General features: G+C 39.6%; 1 protein-coding gene across 1 annotated transcript in view; it reads left to right on the top strand.

Annotated features, from left to right (window-relative positions):
* The window catches only part of LOC134493463 (protein eyes shut homolog), a 529,249-nt gene that overhangs the window by 290,465 nt on the left and 213,013 nt on the right, over positions 1–25,771 (top strand). The window contains 1 exon segment of the mRNA XM_063298062.1: positions 12,112–12,224. Within this exon segment, the coding sequence (XP_063154132.1) occupies positions 12,112–12,224 (113 nt within the window).

The raw sequence follows: 25,771 nt of genomic DNA on the forward strand, positions 1-25,771 counted from the left end.
TAGTTTTTCACCATTTGTGTATGAGTTGCAGTTCTTCATTCCATTGTCCATGTCAAACACAACTATCTCAGCCTTGGATATGTTCATTTTCAGATTCATATTTCTTGCTGAATCATGCAATCTAACATTATTTTGATTCTTCACCAGCATTACAACATCATCTGCACACAAAATTACACACACATTCACATTCCCCAACCAATACAACTCTAACATCAACATAAGCATTCCGTACACATTTGTCCATAAATACATTAAACAACCAAGGGGAAATCACACATCCTTGTCTTACTCCCTACTCAGTGTTGAATTATTTCCTAAGCATTCCATTTATTTCCACACATAGATCCATTTGCTTATATCACATCACCAACCAACCTTCAATGCTTTATTTCCATAAAACATTCCATACTTCGAGCCTATTTGGTTTATGAAACATTTTCTCTAAATTATCAAATATGCAATAACCTTTCTTGCATTTTTCCTTAGGGACCTCTGAAGAGGAAAACTGCCCAGAGTTCCTCCTTTGGGGGGAGATGGGTGGTGATAAATGTATTAAATAAATAAATAAATACATCTCTGGTTGCTCGACCTCTGCCTGCCATATGGCTGCATAGCACTTCCGCAATGTTTCTCATTGTCTCCTCTGTACCCTTTCATTAAGAATTCTGCCAAACAACTTCCTAGGCCCAGTGTAAGAACTGGCACCCATAATTCCAATATTGACCCAACTCATGCACAATTGGAATATGCAGAATTCAGGTTTAATGAAGACAAGTGCACAGAACAGAAGAAAGCTGTGATTAAAAGATTCCTGCCTAAACTCGCTCATTAACACTTTCCAGCACCCCACTCCCCCCTCCTGTCTCTTTCTCACCCAACCTCTAATGGTCAGCCATACCAGCCACAGATGTCTCTGGCACTATGACCTTGACTCCCCCTTTTCAGCCCAAACAACAGTAATTCACACTCCTTGCAATTCCCCTCTCCCATTTTCCTTCTTGACACACGTTGACTCATCAGTGCAGACAAAAACAATCAGACAATTCAGCAATCATTTGATTGTGGAGTCTGACACCCAGTTAAATTAACCCCCCTGTAATTTCTTTATTTAGGTTTTCCACCTTTCCCTTCACACAGAGGCACATTAATGGCATTCTTGCAACCATTACGCACAGTTGCACACCATTTTACAACTTCTTTTTCATCAGGAAAAAAAAAATAGGACACAAACCTTTATACTTCGTTTCAGTCTTGGTCTACCTTCAATAAGCTAAAAAGATTAATGCAAGAAGTTGGGTGACAGTCAGGAACTATTAGTATCTATTGCTGGGAACCCTTGTCCACAAGAAACAAAGGGGCATGAGTCAGCTCTGGACAAAGATGCAGGATCACAGCCTCTGTTTTGGGTGAAATTTTATGATAAAAGAAGAGGAAACTGAAAAATCCAGCAGCACTATTATGAACTCAACTCAAAGAAGGGACAAAAATGCCCTATCTTCAGGCTGATGAAAAATCTCTTAAACAGCAGTCTCAAAATTGTTAGTTTCTTGCTTGGGTATGCTGGGGGAGGCATCCAGGTAAGCAGTCTTTCTTCATGAACTCAGCTATGACTAACCTGCTCCTGAGAAATAAGATTGCTTCTTCATTCCCATTCAGTCAATACAGTATGTCATATTGAAACTCCTGGTTTGGCTTCTCCTATCCCTGTAAACCCAATATATTTACTATATCTGGGCTGCAAAAGGTCAGATGACCAGAAGATGGCAGCAAAGAGATACAGAAAACTCTAACTCTTTGCAATCATCTACTGGCCCAAATTTGGACCTATTCTATGAAGGCCAATACCCCCATTTCATCCTTCATGCCTCACACATATGCTGGGTATACTTTCATATGCTTTATTTTAATTATGTAAATGTGTTTCTGAGATACACATTAAGAAGTAACAAATTGGCTTTACATGACCTTGAAAGGAGTCCTAAACTGCAGTTTCAAAAGGGAGAATTTACTCCCTACTTCCACAGTCGTCAGCATAAATCTTCTCACAGCAAGACATCCATAAGTCAGTCATTCACATACAGTATACAGCCTTGGATGCTTTCAGATATATTACTGTGCATGAAATACCAAGATGAATCTGGAGCAAGATATACGTATGTACATTTCACCCTTCTGGCAAAAGCCATCATCTATCGTTTTGAAGAAGGCCAGTTTGGGGTAGTGGTTAAGACATCAGACTAGAAACCAGGAGACTGTGAGTTCTAGTTCTGCCTTAGGCATGAAGCCAGCTGGGTACCCTGAGCCAGTCACTTTCTCTCAGCCCTAGGAAGGAGGCAATGACAGACCACTTCTGCAAAATCTTGCCAAGAAAACTGCAGGTCCAGGCAGTCTCCAAGAATTAGACACAATTGAACGGATTAAAAAAAAATGTTTTGAATGATTTCTAGTGGAGTGACATAGTCTTTTGATGTCTGCAGATAGTAGAGAAAGAAGTGGGGGGGTGTCAAAAACCATCTACAGCAAAAGGGGCTCTAGCTAGGTGACCATGTTAGAAGGAAGAGAACCCAGGTGCCAGGCACACTTTCCCAAACCAGGAAATTATATCATTTTCTCACATACCTTCCAGCAACAGCAGTAGAAGTCTAGTGCAAGCTTCAGCCTGGAAAACAACCTCTTCACTCACTGCTCATTGCAGCTGTGCAGGTACTGGAAGATGTCTACTGTATCTAGGCTGCAAAGCTCTAAGTAAAGGTAAAGGTTTCCCTTGACATTAAGTCCAGTCGTGTCCGACTCTAGGGGGCGGTGCTCATCTCCGTTTCAAAGCCGAAGAGCCGGTGTTTGTCCGTAGACACTTCCGTGATCATGTGGCCAACATGACAGTCACAGAACGCTGTTACCTGCCCGCCAAAGCGGTACCTATTAATCTACTCACATTTGCATGTTTTCGAACTGCTAGGTTGGCAGGAGCTGGGACTAGCAACGGGAGCTCACCCCGTCATGCAGATTCGAACCACCGACCTTCTGATCGGCAAGCTCAGCAGCTCAGCGGTTTAACCTGCAGCGCCACCGCATCCCTGCAAAGCTCTAGCCACCCTTAAATAGCAGCAAAGATACCAAAAACTGAAGCTATCTTATGGTTGTCTGGGTTTTGGCAGCCCATACTGTATGTGATGGCCTTATCATGTAAAACCTCTGAACACCAATGGGATCCTAATTAGATCCTGATGTGATGTCAGTAATTATGCCTTAGGTGTTTCCACTGGCATCCTCAAAGAACCACCTCTGATGATGTCAAAGGTGTGAATGGCATGATCTTATTCTGTAATAAGATCATGTGTACTATGCAAAAAAAAAAAAAAAAGAAAGCACATGGTACTAGAATTCACATACTTCAACCCTATAGCACACCTCCATTTGTTTTGCATGCCCCCTTTCATAATATCAGATGAGAGAAAACCCTCTTTTGGAGGGGCAGAATGGGGAGAGCTGCTCTGTTAATTAAATGAAAAAGTAATCATAAAGTTAGCAACATAGTAAGAATGAAAAATGATAAATATAAAAATTGATATTAAATAAATATAAACAAAACCATATAATCTCAAATAACAATTAACAGTATAACAAACAATATGTATAATATAAATTTCCAAATGGAGGGAAGAATAAACAGCCTGGAAATGTGTATTATAAACAAAACAATTCCAAAAATTCCATCTTCTATGGAAAGAGTCTTGGGAGAACAAAGACCTCATGGGCCATAATGACCATAACAAAGCCAGCTAGGGGATAAGGACAGTAAAATTGGGTCTAGCTGAGATGTGTTTATTTACAGACATCTCTGGTATGTTCTCTGTTCTGCTGGTGCCTGGCTGTTTATCTTTTATTATAGGAATTTTAAGCTGAGGTTTAAGATGTGGGATTTTTTTCATTGGAGTCCATTCTAAAACGGCTTTATTGCAAATTGCTTAGTTCATCATTGTGCGCACACATGCGCGCGCACACACACACAGACCACACTTTTTTTTGTAATTTTTCTTTATAAAGAAAACTGGGTCAGAAAATGTATAAATCAAATAATAATACTCTAAGTTGCTAAGTGTTAAGTTATGAAATGAAGTATGTGCATGTGTGAACAAGCTTTGAAATATTGGGGGAGGGAGGAGACAAGACCAGAATTAGTAAAGAAATGGAGGAAGTAGCATTTATGACAGACCTACCACAAATTCTAAAGTTTGCTGGATCCATAGTCCGTGGATTTCTTTCTTATGGCAGTTATGTTATACCATAAAGTGTTCACTAAGAGTATCATTTTCAAGGAAATGCAAATTTCTTCAACATCCCCTCCCCTCCCCCTGCTTTTTTTAATATATTCCCAAATTACATTGTTAATTTGCTGTTCAGAGTGCAGTATAGATTTTAGGTTGCTATGGTGATGATTTTGCCCACACCAATGTGACATTAGAAATGCAGCAAAAACTGCAGCTGATATAAGTGCTATAATAATTATCCTTTTGACCTTTGCCTATTTTTATCAGGAATGACTCTTTTGCTTTAGCAATAATCAGAATTTGATTTGAAATATTAGTAGCCCTTTGATGTTAAAACATAGATGCTTAGAAGGTGCATACAGCAGCAGAGATTAACTACTCAGAATATTATGTTGCACAAACTATTGTCACAGGAAGCATTATTTGCCTCAGAAATCAATAAATAATTTCTAACAAGCTCCATGTCAAGATCACATTTCTGATCACATGAGAACATGAGGTGAAACCCTTTGAAAACATTCAAAGTCATGTTGATGTGATCCAGAGTAGTATCCTGAAAACATTTCTTGCAGAAATTCAGTTGATTTCCCTGCTATGACAGAGTTGCTCACCTTTTCGGGAATCAGAATATGGCTTTCAGCCTTCAAGTCTCTCACCATCCCCTGTGGTGCATTAGGTGTGAAGCATAACTTCATCAATCACTGCTGTTGATCCCTGCTGTTCTTTACTTCTCAATATGGATCAAAGTGAGATTGGAAAATTCTGTTGGAAGATAGTTTGCATGTGCAGATGGCATGTACTGGAAAAGATACAGTAATCTGGACTCCAGTTCTCAAATTATTAAGCAGTAGACACTATATATCTTTCATATATATTTTTCTATAGTGTTGTTTGTGTACAAGGGAAGACAGGTAGACGAGTTAAGTAATAGTGATACGTAAATACCAAAGCACCATCTGGGTTCATCTATATGGAAAGGAGGAAGAAACATAACTTGGGTAATATTTTGATCTGTTGAAACATAACTTGGTTAATATTCCTGCTTGATTTTTTTTTTAATTAATACTACAGAATTAATCCAATTCCCTCTAATATACAAAATCCAGTCTGCTAGGACCCATTGGCTTCAGCAAAGGATCGTTACCTTGTCGTGGTGCTGGAGCTTGAGCACCTCAATGATGCCATGAGCTAAACCGTGAAGGTCAACCCAAGACGGGAAGGTCATGACAGAGAGGTCAGACTAAATGCGATCCCTGGGGAAGGTAATGGCAACCCACCCCAGTATTCTTGCCGTGAAAACTAAATGGATCAGTACAACCAGAGATATGTCGGTATACCATCGGAAGATGAGACCCCCAGGTCGGAAGATGGTCAAAATGCTACTGGGGAGGAACAGAGGATGAGCTCAACTAGCCCCAGACGTGATGATGCAGCTAGCTCAAAGCCGAAAGGATGGCTAGCAGCCGACGGTACTGGTGGTGAACGGCGAATCCGATGTTCTAAGGATCAACATACCATTGGAACCTGGAATGTAAGATCTATGAGCCAGGGCAAATTGGATGTGGTTATTGGTGAGATGTCAAGATTAAAGATAGACATTCTGGGCGTCAGTGAACTGAAATGCACTGGAATGGGCCACTTCACATCAAATGACCACCAGATCTACTACTGTGGACAAGAGGACCACAGAAGAAATGGAGTAGCCTTCATAATTAATAGTAAAGTGGCTAAAGCAGTGCTTGGATACAACCCCAAAAACGACAGAATGATCTCAATTCGAATTCAGGGCAAGCCATCTAACATCACAGTGATCCAAATATACGCCCCAACCACAAATGCTGAAGAAGCTGAAGTAGAGCAGTTCTATGAGGATCTGCAGCACCTACTGGACAACACACCTAAAAGAGATGTTATTTTCATCACAGGAGACTGGAATGCTAAGGTGGGCAGTCAAATGACACCTCAAATTACAGGTAAGTATGGCCTGGGAGAACAAAATGAAGCAGGACATAGGCTGATAGAATTTTGCCAAGACAACTCACTCTGCCTAACAAACACTCTCTTCCAACAACCTAAGAGACGGCTTTATACATGGACTTCACCAGATGGACAACACCGAAATCAGATTGAATATGCAGTGGAGGTGAAGAATAGATTTAAGGGACTGGACTTAGTAGATAGGGTCCCGGAAGAACTCTGGACAGAAGTTGGCAGCATTGTTCAGGAGGCGGCAACAAAATACATCCCAAAGAAAGAGAAAACCAAGAAGGCAAAATGGCTGTCTGCTGAGACACTAGAAGTAGCCCAAGAAAGAAGGAAAGCAAAAGGCAACAGTGATAGGGGCAGATATGCCCAATTAAATGCAAAATTCCAGAGGTTAGCCAGAAGAGATAAGGAATTATTTTTAAACAAGCAATGCGCGGAAGTGGAAGAAGACAATAGAATAGGAAGGACAAGAGACCTCTTCCAGAAAATTAGAAACATTGGAGGTAAATTCCAGGCAAAAATGGGTATGATCAAAAACAAAGATGGCAAGGACCTAACAGAAGAAGAAGAGATCAAGAAAAGGTGGCAAGAATATACAAAAGACCTGTATAGGAAGGATAACACTATCGGGGATAGTTTGACGGTGTGGTCAGTGAGCTAGAGCCAGACATCCTGAAGAGTGAGGTTGAGTGGGCCTTAAGAAGCATTGCTAATAACAAGGCAACAGGAGACAACGGCATCCCAGCTGAACTGTTCAAAATCTTGCAAGATGATGCTGTCAAGGTAATGCATGCTATATGCCAGCAAATTTGGAAAACACAAGAATGGCCATCAGATTGGAAAAAATCAACTTATATCCCCATACCAAAAAAGGGAAACACTAAAGAATGTTCAAACTATCGAAGAGTGGCACTCATTTCACATGCCAGTAAGGTAATGCTCAAGATACTGCAAGGTAGACTTCAGCAGTTCATGGAGCGAGAATTGCCAGATGTACAAGCTGGGTTTAGAAAAGGCAGAGGAACTAGGGACCAAATTGCCAATATCCGCTGGATAATGGAAAAAGCCAGGGAGTTTCAGAAAAACATCTATTTCTGTTTTATTGACTATTCTAAAGCCTTTGACTGTGTGGACCATAACAAATTGTGGCAAGTTCTTAGCAGTATGGGGATACCAAGTCATCTTGTATGCCTCCTGAAGAATCTGTATAACGACCACGTAACAACAGTAAGAACAGACCACGGAACAACGGACTGGTTTATGATTGGGAAAGGAGTACGGCAGGGCTGTATACTCTCACCCTACCTATTCAACTTGTATGCAGAACACATCATGCGACAAGCTGGCCTCGAGGAATCCAAGGCTGGAGTTAAAATCTCTGGAAGAAACATTAACAATCTCAGATATGCAGATGATACCACTTTGATGGCTGAAAGTGAAGAAGAACTGAGGAGCCTTATGATGAAGGTGAAAGAAGAAAGTGCAAAAGCTGGCTTGCAGCTAAACCTCAAAAAAACCAAGATTATGGCAACCAGCTTGATTGATAACTGGCAAATAGAGGGAGAAAATGTAGAAGCAGTGAAAGACTTTGTATTCCTAGGTGCAAAGATTACTGCAGATGCTGACTGCAGTCAGGAAATCAGAAGACGCTTAATCCTTGGGAGAAGAGCAATGACCAATCTCGATAAAATAGTTAAGAGCAGAGACATCACACTGACAACAAAGGCCCGCATAGTTAAAGCAATGGTGTTCCCTGTAGTAACATATGGCTGCGAGAGCTGGACCATAAGGCAGGCTGAGCGAAGGAAGATCGATGCTTTTGAACTGTGGTGTTGGAGGAAAATTCTGAGAGTGTCTTGGACTGCAAGAAGATCAAACCAGTCCATCCTCCAGGAAATAAAGCCAGACTGCTCACTTGAGGGAATGATATGAAAGGCAAAACTGAAATACTTTGGCCACATAATGAGAAGACAGGATACCCTGGAGAAGATGCTGATGCTAGGGAGAGTGGAAGGCAAAAGGAAGAGGGGCCGACCAAGGGCAAGATGGATGGATGATATTCTAGAGGTGACGGACTCGTCCCTGGGGGAGCTGGGGGTGTTGACAACCGACAGGAAGCTCTGGCGTGGGCTGGTCCATGAAGTCACGAAGAGTCAGAAGCGACTAAACGAATAAACAACAAAAGGACCCATTGGTAACTTCTGATCTGATATCTTCTGCTGTTTATTGCCATGTATCTGACCAGATGGTACTGCAGTCTCAGTATAATGCAAGGGCTTATTTGAATTCCACAGATCTTGCACAAAGTTGATTTTATTTATTTATTTACTTACTGTAAAGAAATAATAATCAGACAATTGCTTGAGTAAATATAAGTAATTATATTTATTGAGTAAATAAAAGGAGATGGAGATGCTTCCAGATGGTCTAATCTCCAGCAATCCTAGAGTTGCTTCCTAGTACACTGGCTAGATTCCTAGTGTTTTCTTTCTTCTTTTTCCCAGGATCACAGATTTTGTGTTTTTAACAAAATTTGAACAAATTCTTGCAACAGAATCAAATGAGTTAAAAGAATAAAAAAAAAGATAGTTATTACGCTGCTTACATTGTTTTACGCATTACATTAACTTCACTAATGGTTCAATCCTATCCTATCTATATCTCTATCTAACTATCTTCTGGTGAGATGAATTAAATTTAATCCTTGGTAATTTGATACAGCATTTTGTTTGTTTGTTCATTTACCCTGTCAAAATATTAAATATGCAGGTAATAAAACTGATAGCCAAATTGAATAAAATGACAAAAATAGATTGCAAAGTTCTAAAGGACAACTACATTTCTGTTTGTTCACTGTAGGGTATATCTCACTGAACTTAGCAAGATTTCTTTCTAGATAAGCATGTATAGAGCTGTACTTATAGTTGGTGACAAATTTCAGACTAGGATAAGTCCCAAGAAAATAAGATGCCCTAGTCACCCACGAAGGGACATGGTGGTGCTGTGGGTTAAACCCCTGTGCTGCTGAGCTTGCCGATCGGAAGGTCAGCAGTTCAAATCTGCGTGACGGGGTGAGCTCCCATTGCTAGTCCCAGCTCCTGCCAACCTAGCAGTTCAAAAACATGCCAATGTGAGTAGATTAATAGGTACCGCTTCGGCGGGCAGGTAATGGCGTTCCGTGTAGTCATGCCAGCCACATGACCATGGAAGTGTCTATGGACAAATGCCGGTTCTTCGGCTTTGAAATGGAGATGAGCACCGCCCCCCAGAGTCGGACACGACTGGGCTTAATGTCAAGGGAAACCTTTACCTTTACCTTTAATCACCCACAGGAGCAGTAGTTGATAATCTAAATATAATAACAATATTTCTGTCCAGCATGCTACCAACTATGTCATTGTTTGACCAATGGCATCATTGGCAGCAGCTACGCATCTCTCAGTAAGGCTGACCTTCTTCATTCTCATTCATACTCTATTCTCCTCCTGAGTTTGCTTCAACTGCTTCTGCCCTCATAAACTGGCACAGCTGGTGTGGTTGGAAATTTTTCAGGCTAGAGTCTATTTATCTATCTATCTATCTATCTATCTATCTATCTATCTATCTATCTATCTATCAAACTTTATCACCACCCATCTCCCTCCCAAGGAGGGACTCTGGGCGGTTTACAATAATATATATATTTTTAAAAGATAATTTGTACATAACTCAAAGAGAAAATAACATGTATTTTTAGAACTACCACATGAAACATTTTAAAGAAATCATAAACTGTTAAGTGTGAAATGGGCCAAGTAAAAAGATTAATTACCCAGTGGGTCCAAAATACAGGAGGTAACTGTCATGATCCTTCCAACTCAGGTATATTTGTAAGATTGGATAGTGAATAGCTTGTCAAACTGTTGAATTTTGGTCTGAGTATTTGGTGTGCTTAATGGGATTTTAGAGAAGCACTATGCTTTGTAGATACCTATCAGGAATTAATTCATTGGTGATATTTTTGTCAAATGACTGGGGAACTCAACTTCTTCAGGAGGAAAATAACTGCCTTGATACAATTCATTGTTGGGAACTCATCTTATTCAAGGAGGTAAATAACTTCCTTGATATAATTCATTGTTGAATGGAAGACCAAGACAAATAATGAATGCATGGAGCCTAACTTGTAAAGCCATCATAGTAAACTAAATATTCACAGCAGCAATGGTATAATAGTTAATATAATAGTTAAGATTCCTACCTTAACTTGTACTTTCCATTATTTTTCAAAGTTAAATAAAATATAAGAGCATTTTTTCCTAATGACAGTAAAACTCCATAATACACAACAATATATCCAACTACCCAGATGATTTTATTTTATTTATTTTAAAATTTTGTATGCTACACTTCAAAAGCTAATTCTGTTCATTGTAGCAAATTCATTATGGTGTCTGGTAACTGAATAAGGGTGAGAAAGTTGCAAAATGGTTATATTCTTGGTATCTTAGATGTTTCTTGGGGGATAGAATTCCAAGAATAATTGAGGGTTCTCCTTTAGGATAAAGTAAACTCCATGATATTTAATTCTCTTCCACTCTTTTGATTTGCTATTGCTGTGTGGTTTCACAATCACCCCAGAATTGTCACATATTTGCCTAGTTGTTTTTTCTGTTTCATTTCTTACAGTATTACAATGATCTTTCTTCCTGGTCTTTTAGGATAGCTTATGTCCTAACTACCAGGAAACACACTGAGACAAGGAACTGGTCTCTAATATCTATTGCTAGTACTTAACAGGAATCCTAACAAACTGAAGAAGCGTGGGAAAACCCAGACATATAAACCCCAAAGGTTAAGGCGGTCCCGATCTGTGTCTCTTTGAATGGCTGAACAATTCCTCAGTGCTACGCATGCGCTTGACAGTCTGGATGGGAGCCCCCTGCTCGCCATCCTTACTCATGACAGCTTAGCTTTGACCAACTCAACCTGCCCTAAAGTTCCCAGAATGAGTTTCCCACTGGAAATTCTGGACGTTGTAGTTCCAAATATAGCTGGTGGTTACCGGGTTGGAGAGTTCTGAGATAACTGCCCCAGATTACAAAATGCTTTTGAAATGAAACAGCTAGTTCAAATTATATTTCTCTTTCAAGTTGGTATTTCTGGCAAGAGGCCAGATTTAACTTTGCTTACGTTAATATACTTGGGGCGTGATCTAGATCACTGTTGAATTTCAATGAGAGTTAGTCAGATAGCAAAATTTGTGATGTAGTGTTAATGAGTTAAAAGAGAAGCAAAAGGTAAAGCAAATTTAGGTGTGTTTTGTTGGTCCTGCCGTTATGGGCAGAGGCCAACAGGGCATAAGAATCAGAATTACAGAGTATATAATGTAGCCTCCAGGACAGTTGCTGTGCGAAGCCGTCTTGATCAGATGAAATTAGGCTTTCATTTCCTAAATTATTTCTCCAATAGAAATTATTAAAAATGTACAAACATAGATTCTGTCTCTCCCAGGGAAATGGATGATTTGTACGCATTGCATTTACGATCTCTGTAATTTACTTCATTGTAAATGCTGTCATTCCACCCTTCATAAGGAAGAATGTGCATCTAAATATAGCCACCAATGATCATTACTTTGCTTTGCAAAGAGAAAACATACTGAGCACTAATGTGTCATCCTGAAAGCTAACTTTTCTGGGATCATTAGCAAAATCTTTATTTTTACAAAAGGATGTTATAATGTAATTGCAATTTAGGGTACATAAAGAATCAGGTCTAATTCCCCAGGCAATGGAACATGTTGGTTTGAGTACTGGATTGACTTCACATCAGAACCACAAGAAATATCTACCTCCTTTTATTTTCCATTTAGGTAGCTGGATCCATCTGTAATTTTACTGGCTGCATAGAAGTTACAGGAATCAATAATCTGGGACCTTACACCTTTCCTAATGCTGTGGATAAAAACAATATTGACAGCTGCAGGTAAATCATCTTCTGTGTCTTTTTCAATCAAAAGAAACTGACCCTTTACAATTTTCTAGGCTTCAGGAACATTGTCTTGTTTTTATTTGGGTCTGAAAAACATGTTCAAAAATTGTGTGTGTGTGTGTGTGTCAGTCTCTGTGTGTATGCATGTGTGTGTGTGTGTGTGTGTGAGAGAGAGAGAGAGAGAGAGAGAATTGGCCAATTAAGCCTGATAAGTTATATATTTTGGGCTTCTGCCCAATGGAACAAGAGAATTCAAGATTTATTTACAAAAGAAGAAGAGGTTTGGAATGTTATTCTTGCATTTTGTATTATTCGCATACTGTATGTAAAAGCAGCAGAACTGGTCTTACCCATAAATTATACCCTATGGCAAAAAATAGCCAAAGCCAGTAAGGAAGAGAGGGAGGGAGGGAAGGAGGGAGGGAAGATAGTATTTCTCTTGCTTGTTGTTTGGGCAAACATTCATTATGTATTTCATCTGAAGGAAAGTGATGGTGGTCTTTCATCAGTGTCACAATACCCTTAACCAGAGTGGTTGTCTTTGTGAACATGGATTGAAAGGCACTGCCATCCACTTTTAACAGAAGCTATCCAAATCTATTTGTTGCATCTAATTCAAAAAGAATTTTTGAAACATTAGAGTGATTCTGTAAAGCAGCAGTGACATCTTTCTGAAGGTTATATTATTAATTTGCAATTTCAGCTTCAGCCATATGGCTAGCTCAGCTTTGTGCCTTTATTCCTCTTACTGTCACATTCTAGAACATGAAGAGTGGTTAGATCTCAGGTGCTGGGCTGGAAAAAGTAAAATTGGCCAAGGGCTTCTATAGAGATAGAGATTCACTCCTGATTTCCACTGCTTAAAATATACATATGCTTATACAGATACTGAGCAAGACTCTTAATTTTACACAATTCATCCATCAATAATTGTTTTGTAGAGAAGGAAGTTAGGGACTGAGATTCAGAGAAGCAAAGGCAGTATTGAGATGTGAGGATGAAATACAAAACTCATATGAAACAAAACATCTCAGGTATCTTAAGCCTGAGTTACTTTATAACTCTCAACATTATTCCAACATTATTCCCATATGGCTGGCATCTCATTGTATGAGATTCCTACAGTCTTACAGCTCATGTTACTTTGTGCAAGAATACAGAAATATTGGTAAATTCAGACTCTTACAGAACCAAAATCAGTGCATTTGAAATTGGTTTTTATGTCTTAGCAGCTCTGAATCTAGATAGACAAATGCTTAAAGAGGTGTCCAGTTATATTCTTATTTATAGTATATAATTTTATAATGCAGAGTTAGTGTATTCCACACCTTTCATTCTCTGTTCATTGTTGTGCAATAGAAATGAAATTCCCTTCTTGCATTCTACGATACGTTTTATACCATACAATTATTATTGTTGTTAAATAAAGTCTTTAAAAAAAACCCTGCAGCTTTGTTTGACATCTCCAATGTGCTAAACAGTTCCTTCAAATTGTAGTATGTGCAGTCCTTTTCCAGTTTAATAGAAATTCTAAAACCATTTCCGAAGTGCCAACCCTTTTATATTCTTCTGTTCTAATATCTTCTTTTTTTATGATGCCAACTTTATTACCAGTGAAATTGGGTTTGCCTGATTCAGCATTAACTGCCTTCCTGTAGGTTTAAACCCATGCAGGCAAGAATCCTGTATTAAGATGTTAATTCTTGGTTTATATGGAACAGAAGTGAAATGTTACTGTTTGCTTTTGCAGCCATGTATGACATTTAAGCTGCCATAACTAGAGAAATAAGAAATTACAATGGTATCTTCAGATTTAACAGAATACAGATAGGTAATTTGCATTCTCCAAGCCCCTGATGCTGTGCAATACATTTTTATAGTATTTTAGGGTTGGGCCTTTTTTATATATATAGTAATAGAAGTTTCTCTGCCTTTAATATATATATATATAGTAATGGAAGTTTCTCTGCATTGCATAACATGTTATGCTTTACCTACTGAAGCTTCATTGAAAAGGTTTTTCCAAAAGATTTTCCATGTTTTTTTCCTGTCATCATTACAGTAGTCCAGCCCTTCCTTCCTTCCTTCCTTCCTTCCTTCCTTCCTTCCTTCCTTCCTTCCTTCCTTCCTTCCTTCCTTCCTTCCTTCCTGTCCCCACTTAGCAACCACTGATTCAGTGACTGTTCAAAGTTATGGCACTAAAAACAGAGACTTATGACTGGTCCTTGAAGTTGCAGCCATTGCAGTGTTTTTGCAGTCACATGATCACGATTTGGGTGCTTGGCAACCGGTATACAATTATGATGGTCAGAGTCCCGCCATTTGCAACCTTCACTATTGGCTTCTGAAAGCAAAGTCAGTGGGGAAGCTGGCAGGAAGTCTCAAGTCATGGTCATGTGATATTATGCTTAACAACCCACAAGGTCCTGGCTTAACAACTGCAACTGACAAACTGCTGTTGTAAGTTGGTGCAGTTACATGATTTTTCACTTTACAACTGCATTGTTTTGCAGTGGAGTTCCTGGTCTCAATTACAGTTGTTAACTGAGAACTACCTGTATTTACTTATTTACTAATTTCTTACTTACAATTTGGACACTGCCCAACTCAGCTGACTCTGGAACATTCATAAGAACACAAAAGCAATACCAACCAAAAACAAGATAGAATCTGGGCACAATATATAACAGAAAATAAAAATAACGAACTCATTCAAGGGGCCCCATCCATCTCACCCCATGGCCTGGAAGAAGAACCAAGGCTTCAAGTCTTTCTGGAATGCCTTGAGGATGTAATTCAAAACCTGCAAGATTGATGTCAGCCTCCCAGGAAGAGGAGACAGGAAACACGACTGGATGAGCTAATTCTACTTTATTGTAAGGCTACATTAACAGAATCTTGCAAGTCTAAAAGTACAGATCTCCCGCCGTCTCTTTTTACAGCCTAATAAGTTAAGGAGGATCCTTTCTGAGTTTCTTTCTGTGCCTGTTATGCAGCTGCAGGCTCCCCCACCCCCTACCCCTTTATCTGATCATTCCCTAGGCAGCATCTCTTCCCCACCCCCCACCATCTCCCAAGGACATTCCCACATACCATTGCATCAAGTCATGGGCTGAGGCATGCCCATCACTACCTGCGCTGCTGCTTTCTGGACCAACTAAAGCTTCCAAGTGGTCTTCAAGGGTAGCCTCATGTAGAGTACTCTGCAGTAGTCAAGACTTGAGATAACCAGGGCATGAGTGGCTGTCTGAAGGGCCTCCCAGCCCAGGAAAGGGTACAACTGGTACACCAGATGGAGCTGATCAAATGGCCTTCTGGCCACAGTTCTAACCAATTCTCATTATTCCTTAAGCAAACATGAAACAGAGACACAGAATCTTTCCTTTCCAATTTCTGAATAGAATTTCAGTTTTCACAGCAGAAAATCCTTACACTGAATATGAGCCTGCTAAACAGTGAAGGTAATTAGCTAGCCTGTGCCAAAAAAAGGGGCAGGCAATTTTAGAGCCTCAGGTTTGCTCATAGCCCTCTTTCAGGTAGAGAACATTTCTGACCTTCCCATGGTGGGAAGGATACTCAGATTTTGTTTCATACAGGGGAAGCATCCATTCTCTTATCCATTACTATTTACTATTGTTTGTAGCATGGATTTTTTTTTAAATTGCATTTTATTTCACTTCTTTATTGTGATCAGTGGTTTATATATAACAAAACTTTCTATAACAGTATTTCAATAAATTGTTCAAATGTGTGTTAGCTTGCAAAAACACTTCAGTGTGGGGGACAGAATGAAATATTTTAAAGAAAAATTCTTTAGTAATATTCCCACTAATCTTCATTCAAACTTTCCCCACAATTCTGACAGTCTTGTCTTTTCTTATTTGTTGTATATTTTTATTGATCTAGCCCTTCACAGCTGTCTAATTATTCTTCCAGCTTTAGTTGGAATCAAAACATGCCTACATTCATGAAACCTTTTTGTTTAAGGTACAGGTTGTGAGTATATTTTAAACTTATGAATATTTAAACAGTTTGGAATTGACTCAAATATGTTCTTCTATTTCTATAACTGGATCTGTTTGGATTTCAAAATACCAAAAGGCAAGCTGACGTGTGTGCAGAATTTAGTGAGCCTTCAGAAAAATAAGCTCCATATGCAGTTCATTAACCTTTTGAAGTCTGTTTGCTCTCATACTTTAAAACAGTTCTGCTAAAAAAACAAACGAACATATATTTCACTAATGTGGCAGAGCCTTCTCTTTATTATGCACATGAATAACTTATTTTTCTAAGGACAAATGTTAAACATGCAAAAAATATTAGAAAAAGTCCATGATACATGAAGTGTTGGAGAAATTAATGCAATTCTTCTGTGGCTTCCTTGTACTAAGAAGGTTGCTTAAGTCAAATGTTAGGATCTGATTACAGTAGCTTTTTCAGTAGCTCTCAGGGGGCACTTAATGTTCAAATTCCTTGAAACTCCATCCCCAAGAGAAAAAAAATAAGCTGGTAATTGCTCCTTCTGATGGGCATGGCATTAAGGAAGGATCACTCTGAAGATGGTATGGAAGACAGAGTCCAGGGCTGTTCCTCTCCATTTCACAAAGAAGATATCAAACTGAATGGCTGCAGTTGCTGTCCATTCTACCTACCACTTGCATTCTACCTGCAACTTGATTACCAACCACAAAGCATTTCTTCATAATTCATAATTATTTCACACTGAGTGGAGGTTGGATTTGACATGTTTTATCCACCCTTACTTCAGAGCTTTGAAGTATTTTTTTCTAACACATGATGATCTTCACAGAGATTGTGTGCTATCACATATTTAGAAGAGACTCTGTGCAAGAATTTTTTTTTCACACATTTTCTTATTTATTTATTTGTATTTATTTATCAAATTTGTCCCCGTCATCTCCTCCCACCAGAATATTTACCATTCTGGCGAGCAGAGATTATCTCTTAAGCATCCATCTGTTATTAAATTATTGTGCCTCTTTTCACCTTCTGATGCTTGAGAACTGCTTTTGGTTTCATTCCACTGTATTTGATCTGCGGTTCTTGATTTCCCTCATCTCTTTATTATATTTGTTTGGTCTTTTCTGTTAGTAGTTTCTTCTGTTCTGTGTTGTTTTCTCTCTGCCTTTGTACATACTCTCCTTCGCTCTTCGTTAACTGTTTTCTTTGGCAATATTTTTTCAGATAATGCAAGGCATGGATGAGATAGCGATAGAGATTTGAGGTAGAGATAGAGATAGAGATCTGAGAGAGAGAGAGAGAGAGAGAGAGAGAGAGAGATGGAGAGGTAAGAGGGAGAGGGAGATAAATAGATATATACACTTCAGACTGATGAAACCTACTTCTAAATTTACAATTAAAATTTACATAATACTGGTGCATTTAACTTTCCCATAACTTCTGATACAAACTGTTATGATGGTGCTATTTCTTCTGAATTTGCAATGCAATGATAATGTTAGAAAAGATGGCAGGCATAATCTTATCTTGCAGGTTAAATGCCTAGAAACATTGTAAATTATTTAAATCTGCAGACCTTTTTATTAAGTACTCTTGTGAAATCATCTGAATATTAAAACATATATGTTGTCTGTACACCTAGCAAGAGATGCTTCAGAATATACAGTGTAATGCTACTATATGTATACATGTGCGTTTGTGCGTGTGTATGTATCTGACATATAACCACTCACAATCTCCTTTCTTCATGCTTTTTCTAGCAGATGTACATGGTTGTGTACTTCAAATCACCATAAAAGGATAGGCAGACAAAAAACAATGCATAACTTCAATTTTCATCTGTTTAATTATTCATAACCCACGGATGGTATATAGTTGGTTGTGTGATAGTTTTTTGTAGAAATAAAATGAACTAGACAACTTAGTGCTGGAGGCTTTACAAATGCACCAGTCATATAGGATTCCACTAGAAAATCATACTCGGGAGTCCGTAAGATATAGATATCTATAGATACAGAGGGAGGTAGAGCTAGAGCTAGAAGTAGAGGTAGAGTAAAGACACAGTCAAAGACAGAGATGTATGGAACACAGATTCAGGGACAGGGGAGAGAAATCAGCATGAAAGTATCCTTAAAGAATAGAATCTGACTAGCCCATTTCTGGTTCTGAAATATTTACCATTTTGGTGAGCAGAGATGGGAGGCAAAATCTCCAGCCCATAGATTGAATTCAGCCCTTCTCAAGGGTCACTGCCTTGTAGCAAACTCTGTGTGGCATAGACCCAGTGAGAGGTTCAGTGGAAGTTAGTTTCCAGGATCTACCCTTTCAGGGTGTTCTCAGTGGCCCGTGACAGCCATTCCCTTGGAGTCAGGAGATATTAGTGACTAGGACACCAAGGAAAATACAGGATCTAGCTTCTTCCCACTGACTTGATCTGACTTCTAGGATGGAAGCTCCTGTCAAGATTCCTTTTACACATCCCTGTCCTAGACTAATCTGGCCACCACAATAAGGACAGTTTGAAATAATCTTGTATATTGTTTTATGAGAAAGAATAACCTGGAATCAACCTGGATCCAGTAAAGGACAGCAGAAAGAGCAAATTGAGTAAATGTCCCATTTCCTTTTTTCCTGTTCCTGTACTGCCCACGCCTATATTAGATCAGAAAACGTTTACCTCCTTTTTGACTTTTAAACAGTGTGTCCTTTTTGTTTGTGCTAAAGGAACTTGTAATATGGCAAGTGACCTTCAAAATATAATATTGAGCTATGCATCTGTGTATATTTGCACACATGTTACATGTTAAGGCAAATATGTATGGACAAATCTCAGCCAGATTTATTATCTCCAGTATTATTGCTCCTTTTTAAAGAGAATCTCATTATATTGCCACCCCTATGAACAAATGTACAAGTTTTGATTAGTTGTCAACCGTATAAATGAATCAAGCAATATTTTCATCCAAACCCACCCACCAACCTAACAAGAAAATCTCCTTCCAGTGGGGAGAGGATCAGGCTGTTCTTGTCTGCCATGTATCTGTTGAAGATGAGGAGTCTAGTCTGAGCAGGGGTGGGAAGAGAGGCGGCAACTCTGATTTGTAATTGGAAACTTCAGCAGAGTATAAGAGATTCAGAGGCTAAGCAGAAAAGCTCCTTGTCTGGAAAGAACTGGATCAGATCCCTTTCTTTTAAATTCATTTGAGCACATAGACACGGGCTTTTTAGCCTGCTCCTGGCAACATTTGCAAACGTGAATAACTTCTTATAAAAAAGGACCCATTTCTAAAGGCAACACAATCAAAAGACTTCTCAATGAGTGACCACTTTAAGAGATTTGGCAGGGCGGGTAGTAAATGTTATAAGAAGCTTAGAAAATGGATTCATCACAATCATCAGTCATGCATGGGTATATATTTTGTTTAAAAAAATGTGTATATGTGAAAACTTATTCAAATGTTTACATTTTTTTATAATACTACATCTGGGATGGTTTTTAATCAGATTTTTGTTTTGTTTTTACAAATCTATATCCATATCCATATCTATATATAAAAATTCAAGTGAATTTTAGGGGAAAAAAGAGCCCCACCCCAGTTTTGAAGTTTGAACTTCTGAATTCTATGCTCCTTATAAATGGTATGTATATTTTATGTTAACCCAATATTCCACATTAGAGGGGAATATTAACTTTTTGTTGCAACTAAACTAATTGCTAGGGAATAAGATTAAATAAGAGTCAGTGGAGGTAGTGTTGGAAAATCTGAATGATCAGGTTAGGCACAGATCATCATGGAGAAAAGCTATGTGGTCACTAAGAGCTGACACAAACCTGATGGCATATAATCAATCAATCAATCAATCAATCAAAACTGCAGTCTGCTAAAAATTGCAAATGTCCATTTGTATCATTATCACATGACATCACTGGAGAATTATTAGTGGCCATGAACTAATCCAGCCAAGTACACAAAGTATTTTCTTCTACAGATGCTACTAAAGAAAGGAGATGGTGAATGTTTTCCTTCCTCAGCATCTCTGATGCCTCTGTGATTTAAAGGCTGGAGTGTGATCCCTAACCAATTACAAAAACCTGTAAAACCTGGTAAAATGGTTTTGTTATGCATTCATAAATAATTAAGAAGTTCACCGCAGGTTTCCAAGATCTTCATGTTATCTGTTGCAAAAGCCTCACAATGGAGATAGCTGCCACTGTAATCATCTGAGCCTACTTTGCCCTAAAGCAGAGAACATTAAAGAAAATAGATAAGAATGCTAAGCAACCGGAAAGTAGGAATTTCTATTTTGAAGGTTTATGCTTTTTCCCATTGGTGTATAATGTGCATCATTTTAGAAACATACGAAAGACACAAGCATCTGGGTCACTGTAAAGCGATGATAGCTAAAACATTGCTTGGTCAAAAGTATATTGATTCTGTATTTTCTTCTTAATAAATCCTAAATACCATTCCATATAAACTTTAGGACTACAATGTTCAGATGTAGTTACTTAACTGTTGGCTTCCAAAGTTAATTTACCTTTAACATGAATGATTAATGCAAATACATAAAATATATATATTTGTAATATACATATGCAAATATAGATATATATGCAAATATACACACACAATATTTGTGTGTACAATATCTGCATATTGTATATTTGTATCAGTATATATTAGTATGAATGCATCCCTGTATACACACATATTAAATATATTTTATGGCAAGAAATTATTTTCTATTAACCCCCTAATAACATCTAAATCATCTCACCAGGCATTCTAATCTACTGCTAATCTCCTAGACCAGGGGTGTCCAACCTGTATCCCGACGGCCGCATGCGGCCCTGAATGGCTAGTAATGCAGCCCCCCAAATCGTAAACCTTTAACATTATTTTGCGATTTTTTTCAACCCCCTGGCACCTATTGTTGGAATTGCTGCTCCCGCCATCGCTGCCTGGGAGCGAGAGACAAGCATGGACTGAAACTGGGAGAAAAAAAGAAAAGAGGGGGGAGAGGGAAAGAAAAAGCGGTAGAAAGCGAAAACAAGAGGCAGAAAGAGTGGAGCACAGAGCAAGCCGCTTCCCGGGGGGAGCAGGGGAGGGATAGAAGAGTGGGTAGCTGAGCCTCCTCCCCCGCCACAGGGAGCTGCTGCTGCTGCTACTCCTCTTCCTGCATGCACAATGCACCAGCAAGCAAGTGGAGGAGGGAAGAGGAAGGTGGGTGTGCAGGCAGGGGGCTGGCCCGGGCATGGGGCAGTCAGAGCATGCACCCTCCCTCCTTCCCTCCCCAGCCGCTGGGAGGGAGTGCACACAGCTGCAGTGAGGCCTTTCAAGCCCACACCCACTGTGCTGCAGTGCCTCGCCCCGCATGCCTGTCCTCGGAGAGAGGCAGCATTTGCCTGCTGGTTTTTGGGGCACACGGGGGGCTGCATCTGAACAGTGGGAGCTGCAGTCCCATGCACGGGGAGGCAGGGCCTCAAGTGTTTTTTGGGGATGCTGCTGAGTTTGGTGGGGGAGGGGGCAGGAGAAGGTGGGGGGGTCTGGGGATGGATTAAAATGCATGGTCCCGGCATTTATTTGTTTATTTATTTATCCTCCTATATTTTATGTGTGGCCCAAGACAATTCCTCTTCACTCAGTGTGGCCCAGGGAAGTCAAAAGGTTGGACACCCCTGTCCTAGACCATATCTTCCTCCACCGTTGGGCTAATTAATTTATCTTGATGAGGTCAGTGAGAATTGTTTGCCTTTTGGTGGTTTTCCATCCCTCTTGCAGTGGAATGGATGGATAGAGAGAGGGAGCATAAACAGAACAAAACATCAGGGCAGTCCTTTTCCCATGACAGAGCTTGGACACTTCATAGGGAATGATCAATTTCAGGAACCACACATAAATCAATTTCAGCAAGATCTACTATAAAAAGACTCTGCCTACTAGAACAGAAAAGCAGGCCTAATCTAATTAAGCATTCTGTGCCACACAATGTCCAAGTGAGCCTTGGATTAACCATTAAGTAAAATAAGGACCTCCTTAGGGCACCAAGGGAAGGATGGCACCACAGAGTTTTTTCCCCTAGCTATCATGCCCTTAACTTTTTCACTGCCACACGCAACTTCAGTCAATATTTTTCTTTTTTTGTAATTGTCCTTATCTGCCATGTTCGACATTAATCTGCATTGGTAAAAAAAGTTTTCTTTGGCATGGTGAATGAATAAAGTTCAAAAGTTTGGTTTGAAGGTACCGTCAGGTACCACATTTGTTTCCATCTCATGGTTTGAGAGTTTCACTTCCATCAAGGGGCAACATTGTGGGGCTATGCTTAGGGCATGAATTGGCCTTAATCTGGCCCTGGGCCAAGTTGATGCATTCAAGGAAGTTCTACATGCTGTATGGAAATAGGGATGATAGCCTCTATCGCTATTGCTTCCTGGCAGGTGGTATTTAAGATATGCTACTTGTGGATGAGGAAATATTATGCTGATATCAGGTTAGTAGCCACTGAAAATATGATCCTCCAAAAATTTGTCCAGCTCTCTTTTAAAACCATCTAAATTGTTGGCCATTACCACATTTGATGGCAATGAATCCACAGTTTAATTATACATTGAGGAATGAATTGCTTCTTTTTCCTGGTCCTGAATCTCCCTGTATTTTATTTCAGTGGATGAGCCCAGGTCCTTATATTATGAGAGAGGGAGACACTACTACTCTCTGCCTTTTTTTACAACATGCATGATTTCATATACCTCTACCCCATCTCCTCTTAACCACCTTCACTTCAAGCTAAAAACTGAAGGGGAACTCTTTTAGGATCTCTTCATCATTTTCATTACCATTTTCTGCACCTTTTCCAGCTCTACAAGATCTTATTGAGGTGTGGTAATTAGAGCTGAACAAAGTATCAGGCTCAGCACAGATTTATATAAGGACATTGCAATATTGGCAGTTTTATTTTTAGTTTCCTTTCTAGTGATCCCAAGCATGGAATTCACTCTTCATTTCTATTTTCATCTTTTGTTTAACTCTCTGTGATCACAGGTTCTAGACAAGCTTCCCACATAAAATGCTTCCCTAAGAAATATTTGTTCAAGGCTAGAATGCTAAATAGTATTAGAAATGGAATTTGTATATCAGAAAGCAATTTTTCTAGAATAGCCTATGTCTCTTTTAGGCTTGCTCTCAGTTTTCTGCATTTGTTTCCCCTGGATGGTTTCATTGGTCATAGAAAACATTTCTGCCCCAAAATTTGGGTCTATGTCATATAAAAATTCCCTTCTCACCCCTATGGGTTGTATGTGTCTTCCTTAGTCTCGGGTCCCCTACCAGAGGCCTGGGAGTTTGAGGGTTCTGCCCAGTATCTTAGCTGTTCCTAGCATTGCACTCTTCTGGACAGAGAGCTCTGATGTTCTTCCTGGGATATGTTGGAGCCACTCTCCCAGCTTGGGAGTCACAGCCCCAAGTGCTCCTACCACCAGCGGGACCACTTTGGCCTTCACTTTCCACATCCTTTCTAGATCTTCCTTCAGGCCCTGGTGCTTCTCCAGCTTCTCATACTCCTTCTTCCTGATGTTACTGTCACTCGGCACCACTACATCTATCACTACTGCTGTCTTCTGGTCCTCATCTACTACCATGATGTCTGGTTGATTAGTCAGCACCTTCCTATCCATCTGGATCTGGAAGTCATACAGGATCTTAAACCTGTTATTCTCCACAACCTTCTCTGGAATCTCCCATCTGGACCTGGGAGGATGTAACCCATACACTGTGCAGATGTTCCTGTATACAATGCCAGCTACTTGGTTGTGCCATTCAGTGTATGCTGTTCCTGCCTGCATCTTACACACTGCCACTATGTTTTGGATTGTCTCTGAGGCCACTCTGCACTCTCTGCACCTTGGTCCTTTTTATAGTAAGATAGATAGATAGATAGATAGATAGATAGATAGATAGATAGATAGATAGATAGATAGACAGACAGACAGACAGACAGACAGACAGACAGACAGACAGACAGACAGACAGATATTACTAAAAAGAAGAAGAACTCAGGGAGAACAAGGATATGAAAATGTATGCTATGCTCTACCAGTTTCTGAGGGTTGTATGGCCATGAACCAAAAGATGAGGGTCTGCTAGATCAGCCTTTTATACCCCAAGCCCTTTTGTCCCAGCTGTCTTAAGAACCAGACGGCAGAAGAAGAAAATCCCAAGGTCTCACTCAAACTCTGCAGTTTCCTTGCTTCCTGATCTAGGAATGCAAGAACTGAAAGGGTGTGATCACACTGCTTTGAAAAATAAGAAAAGGTCGAACTATTCTGTCAAATGAAGAAGTTCCAAATTGTGTAGATGTAGTAAGAACTTCTTTGAGTCAAGGCATAGTCTTATGAGTAAAGTAATGCCTTCCTGGGGTAAAATTAATTCCTGGTGACTGCGTGGAAATTTTCATGTAGTTCTCCTGACAACCATACAGAAATGGTTCACTGTTGCCTTTATTGTGGATTTTTTTCCCCACACTTCCCTGTTGGATCTGCAGCCTTGTGTTTCCTCAAGCACTCCCCTAGTCTGTTCTTGCTCAGCATTCCCAAGAGCACCCAAGGTCAGCCAGATGTGGCCACCTGCTGTGACCTTGTCATATGAATAGAGTCACTGAAGCCAAAGTCAAACTTCACTTAGGATTTTAAAAAAATACAGGATTTCATAAGATGTATAGCTCTGCAGTTTTTAACAAGCCTGTTTCAGTAATAACTTTCATTTTGGAAAGAAAGACCAGAAAGAATGTGTGTATTTCTATGTGTGCATCTGTGAGTGTGTTGGGAGATAATCCATTCCTGTCCCATATATGGTAAGGGCTCAGTGAGCATTTCAAAGCACCAGCATTTCCACCCCCTCCCACAAGCAGTTTGCAACTGTCTCCAGTTTGCAGATCTCTGCTGACCTTGAAATTCAGAGAACACCATGAGCCAAACAGTGCCATGCCACCCCCAAAAGGAAGCAAACCATCTCCTCCACAAACTGTATGGCAGGCAGTTTTCAGATGTTAAGGCACATGCAGGCATGCAAAGATGCTTTGTTTGGAGGCTTTCATTTGGCTACGGGGTGGGTTCATTTGGGAATACGTTCATCTAACTCATTGTTTGCTAGAGAAGGGCTTGTTTGAACAGCCTGACTAATGTAGTAGGATAAAGAAAGAGTGACCTTTATGGGATTTTCATTGCTACAGTTAAGAAAACATTTCTGCCCCCAAATCTGGGTCTATGGCTTATATATTTATTAATAAGTACATTATGCTTTTCAAAACAAAAGATGAAAACTACCAGAACTTGCATGGAAATATTTTTTTCCTAATTTCTCAAGTTTGCTGTTCTCAGATCAGGTAAATGGTCACTTCCCTCCCCCACTCCCTGTATCTATAATGCACTGTACTCCAAATTATGTTTTCTAAGTGTGATACAACTGTAATTTAGAAATACAGTGTTCCACTGCCCCCTGCAGTCTGAATATGTTAAACGTAATGCTTTGGGAAGAATAAATCCCTTTGATTTTCTTCCC

Source organism: Candoia aspera, chromosome 1 (assembly GCF_035149785.1).
Source record: "Candoia aspera isolate rCanAsp1 chromosome 1, rCanAsp1.hap2, whole genome shotgun sequence".
NCBI classification, from domain to species: Eukaryota; Metazoa; Chordata; class Lepidosauria; order Squamata; family Boidae; genus Candoia; species Candoia aspera.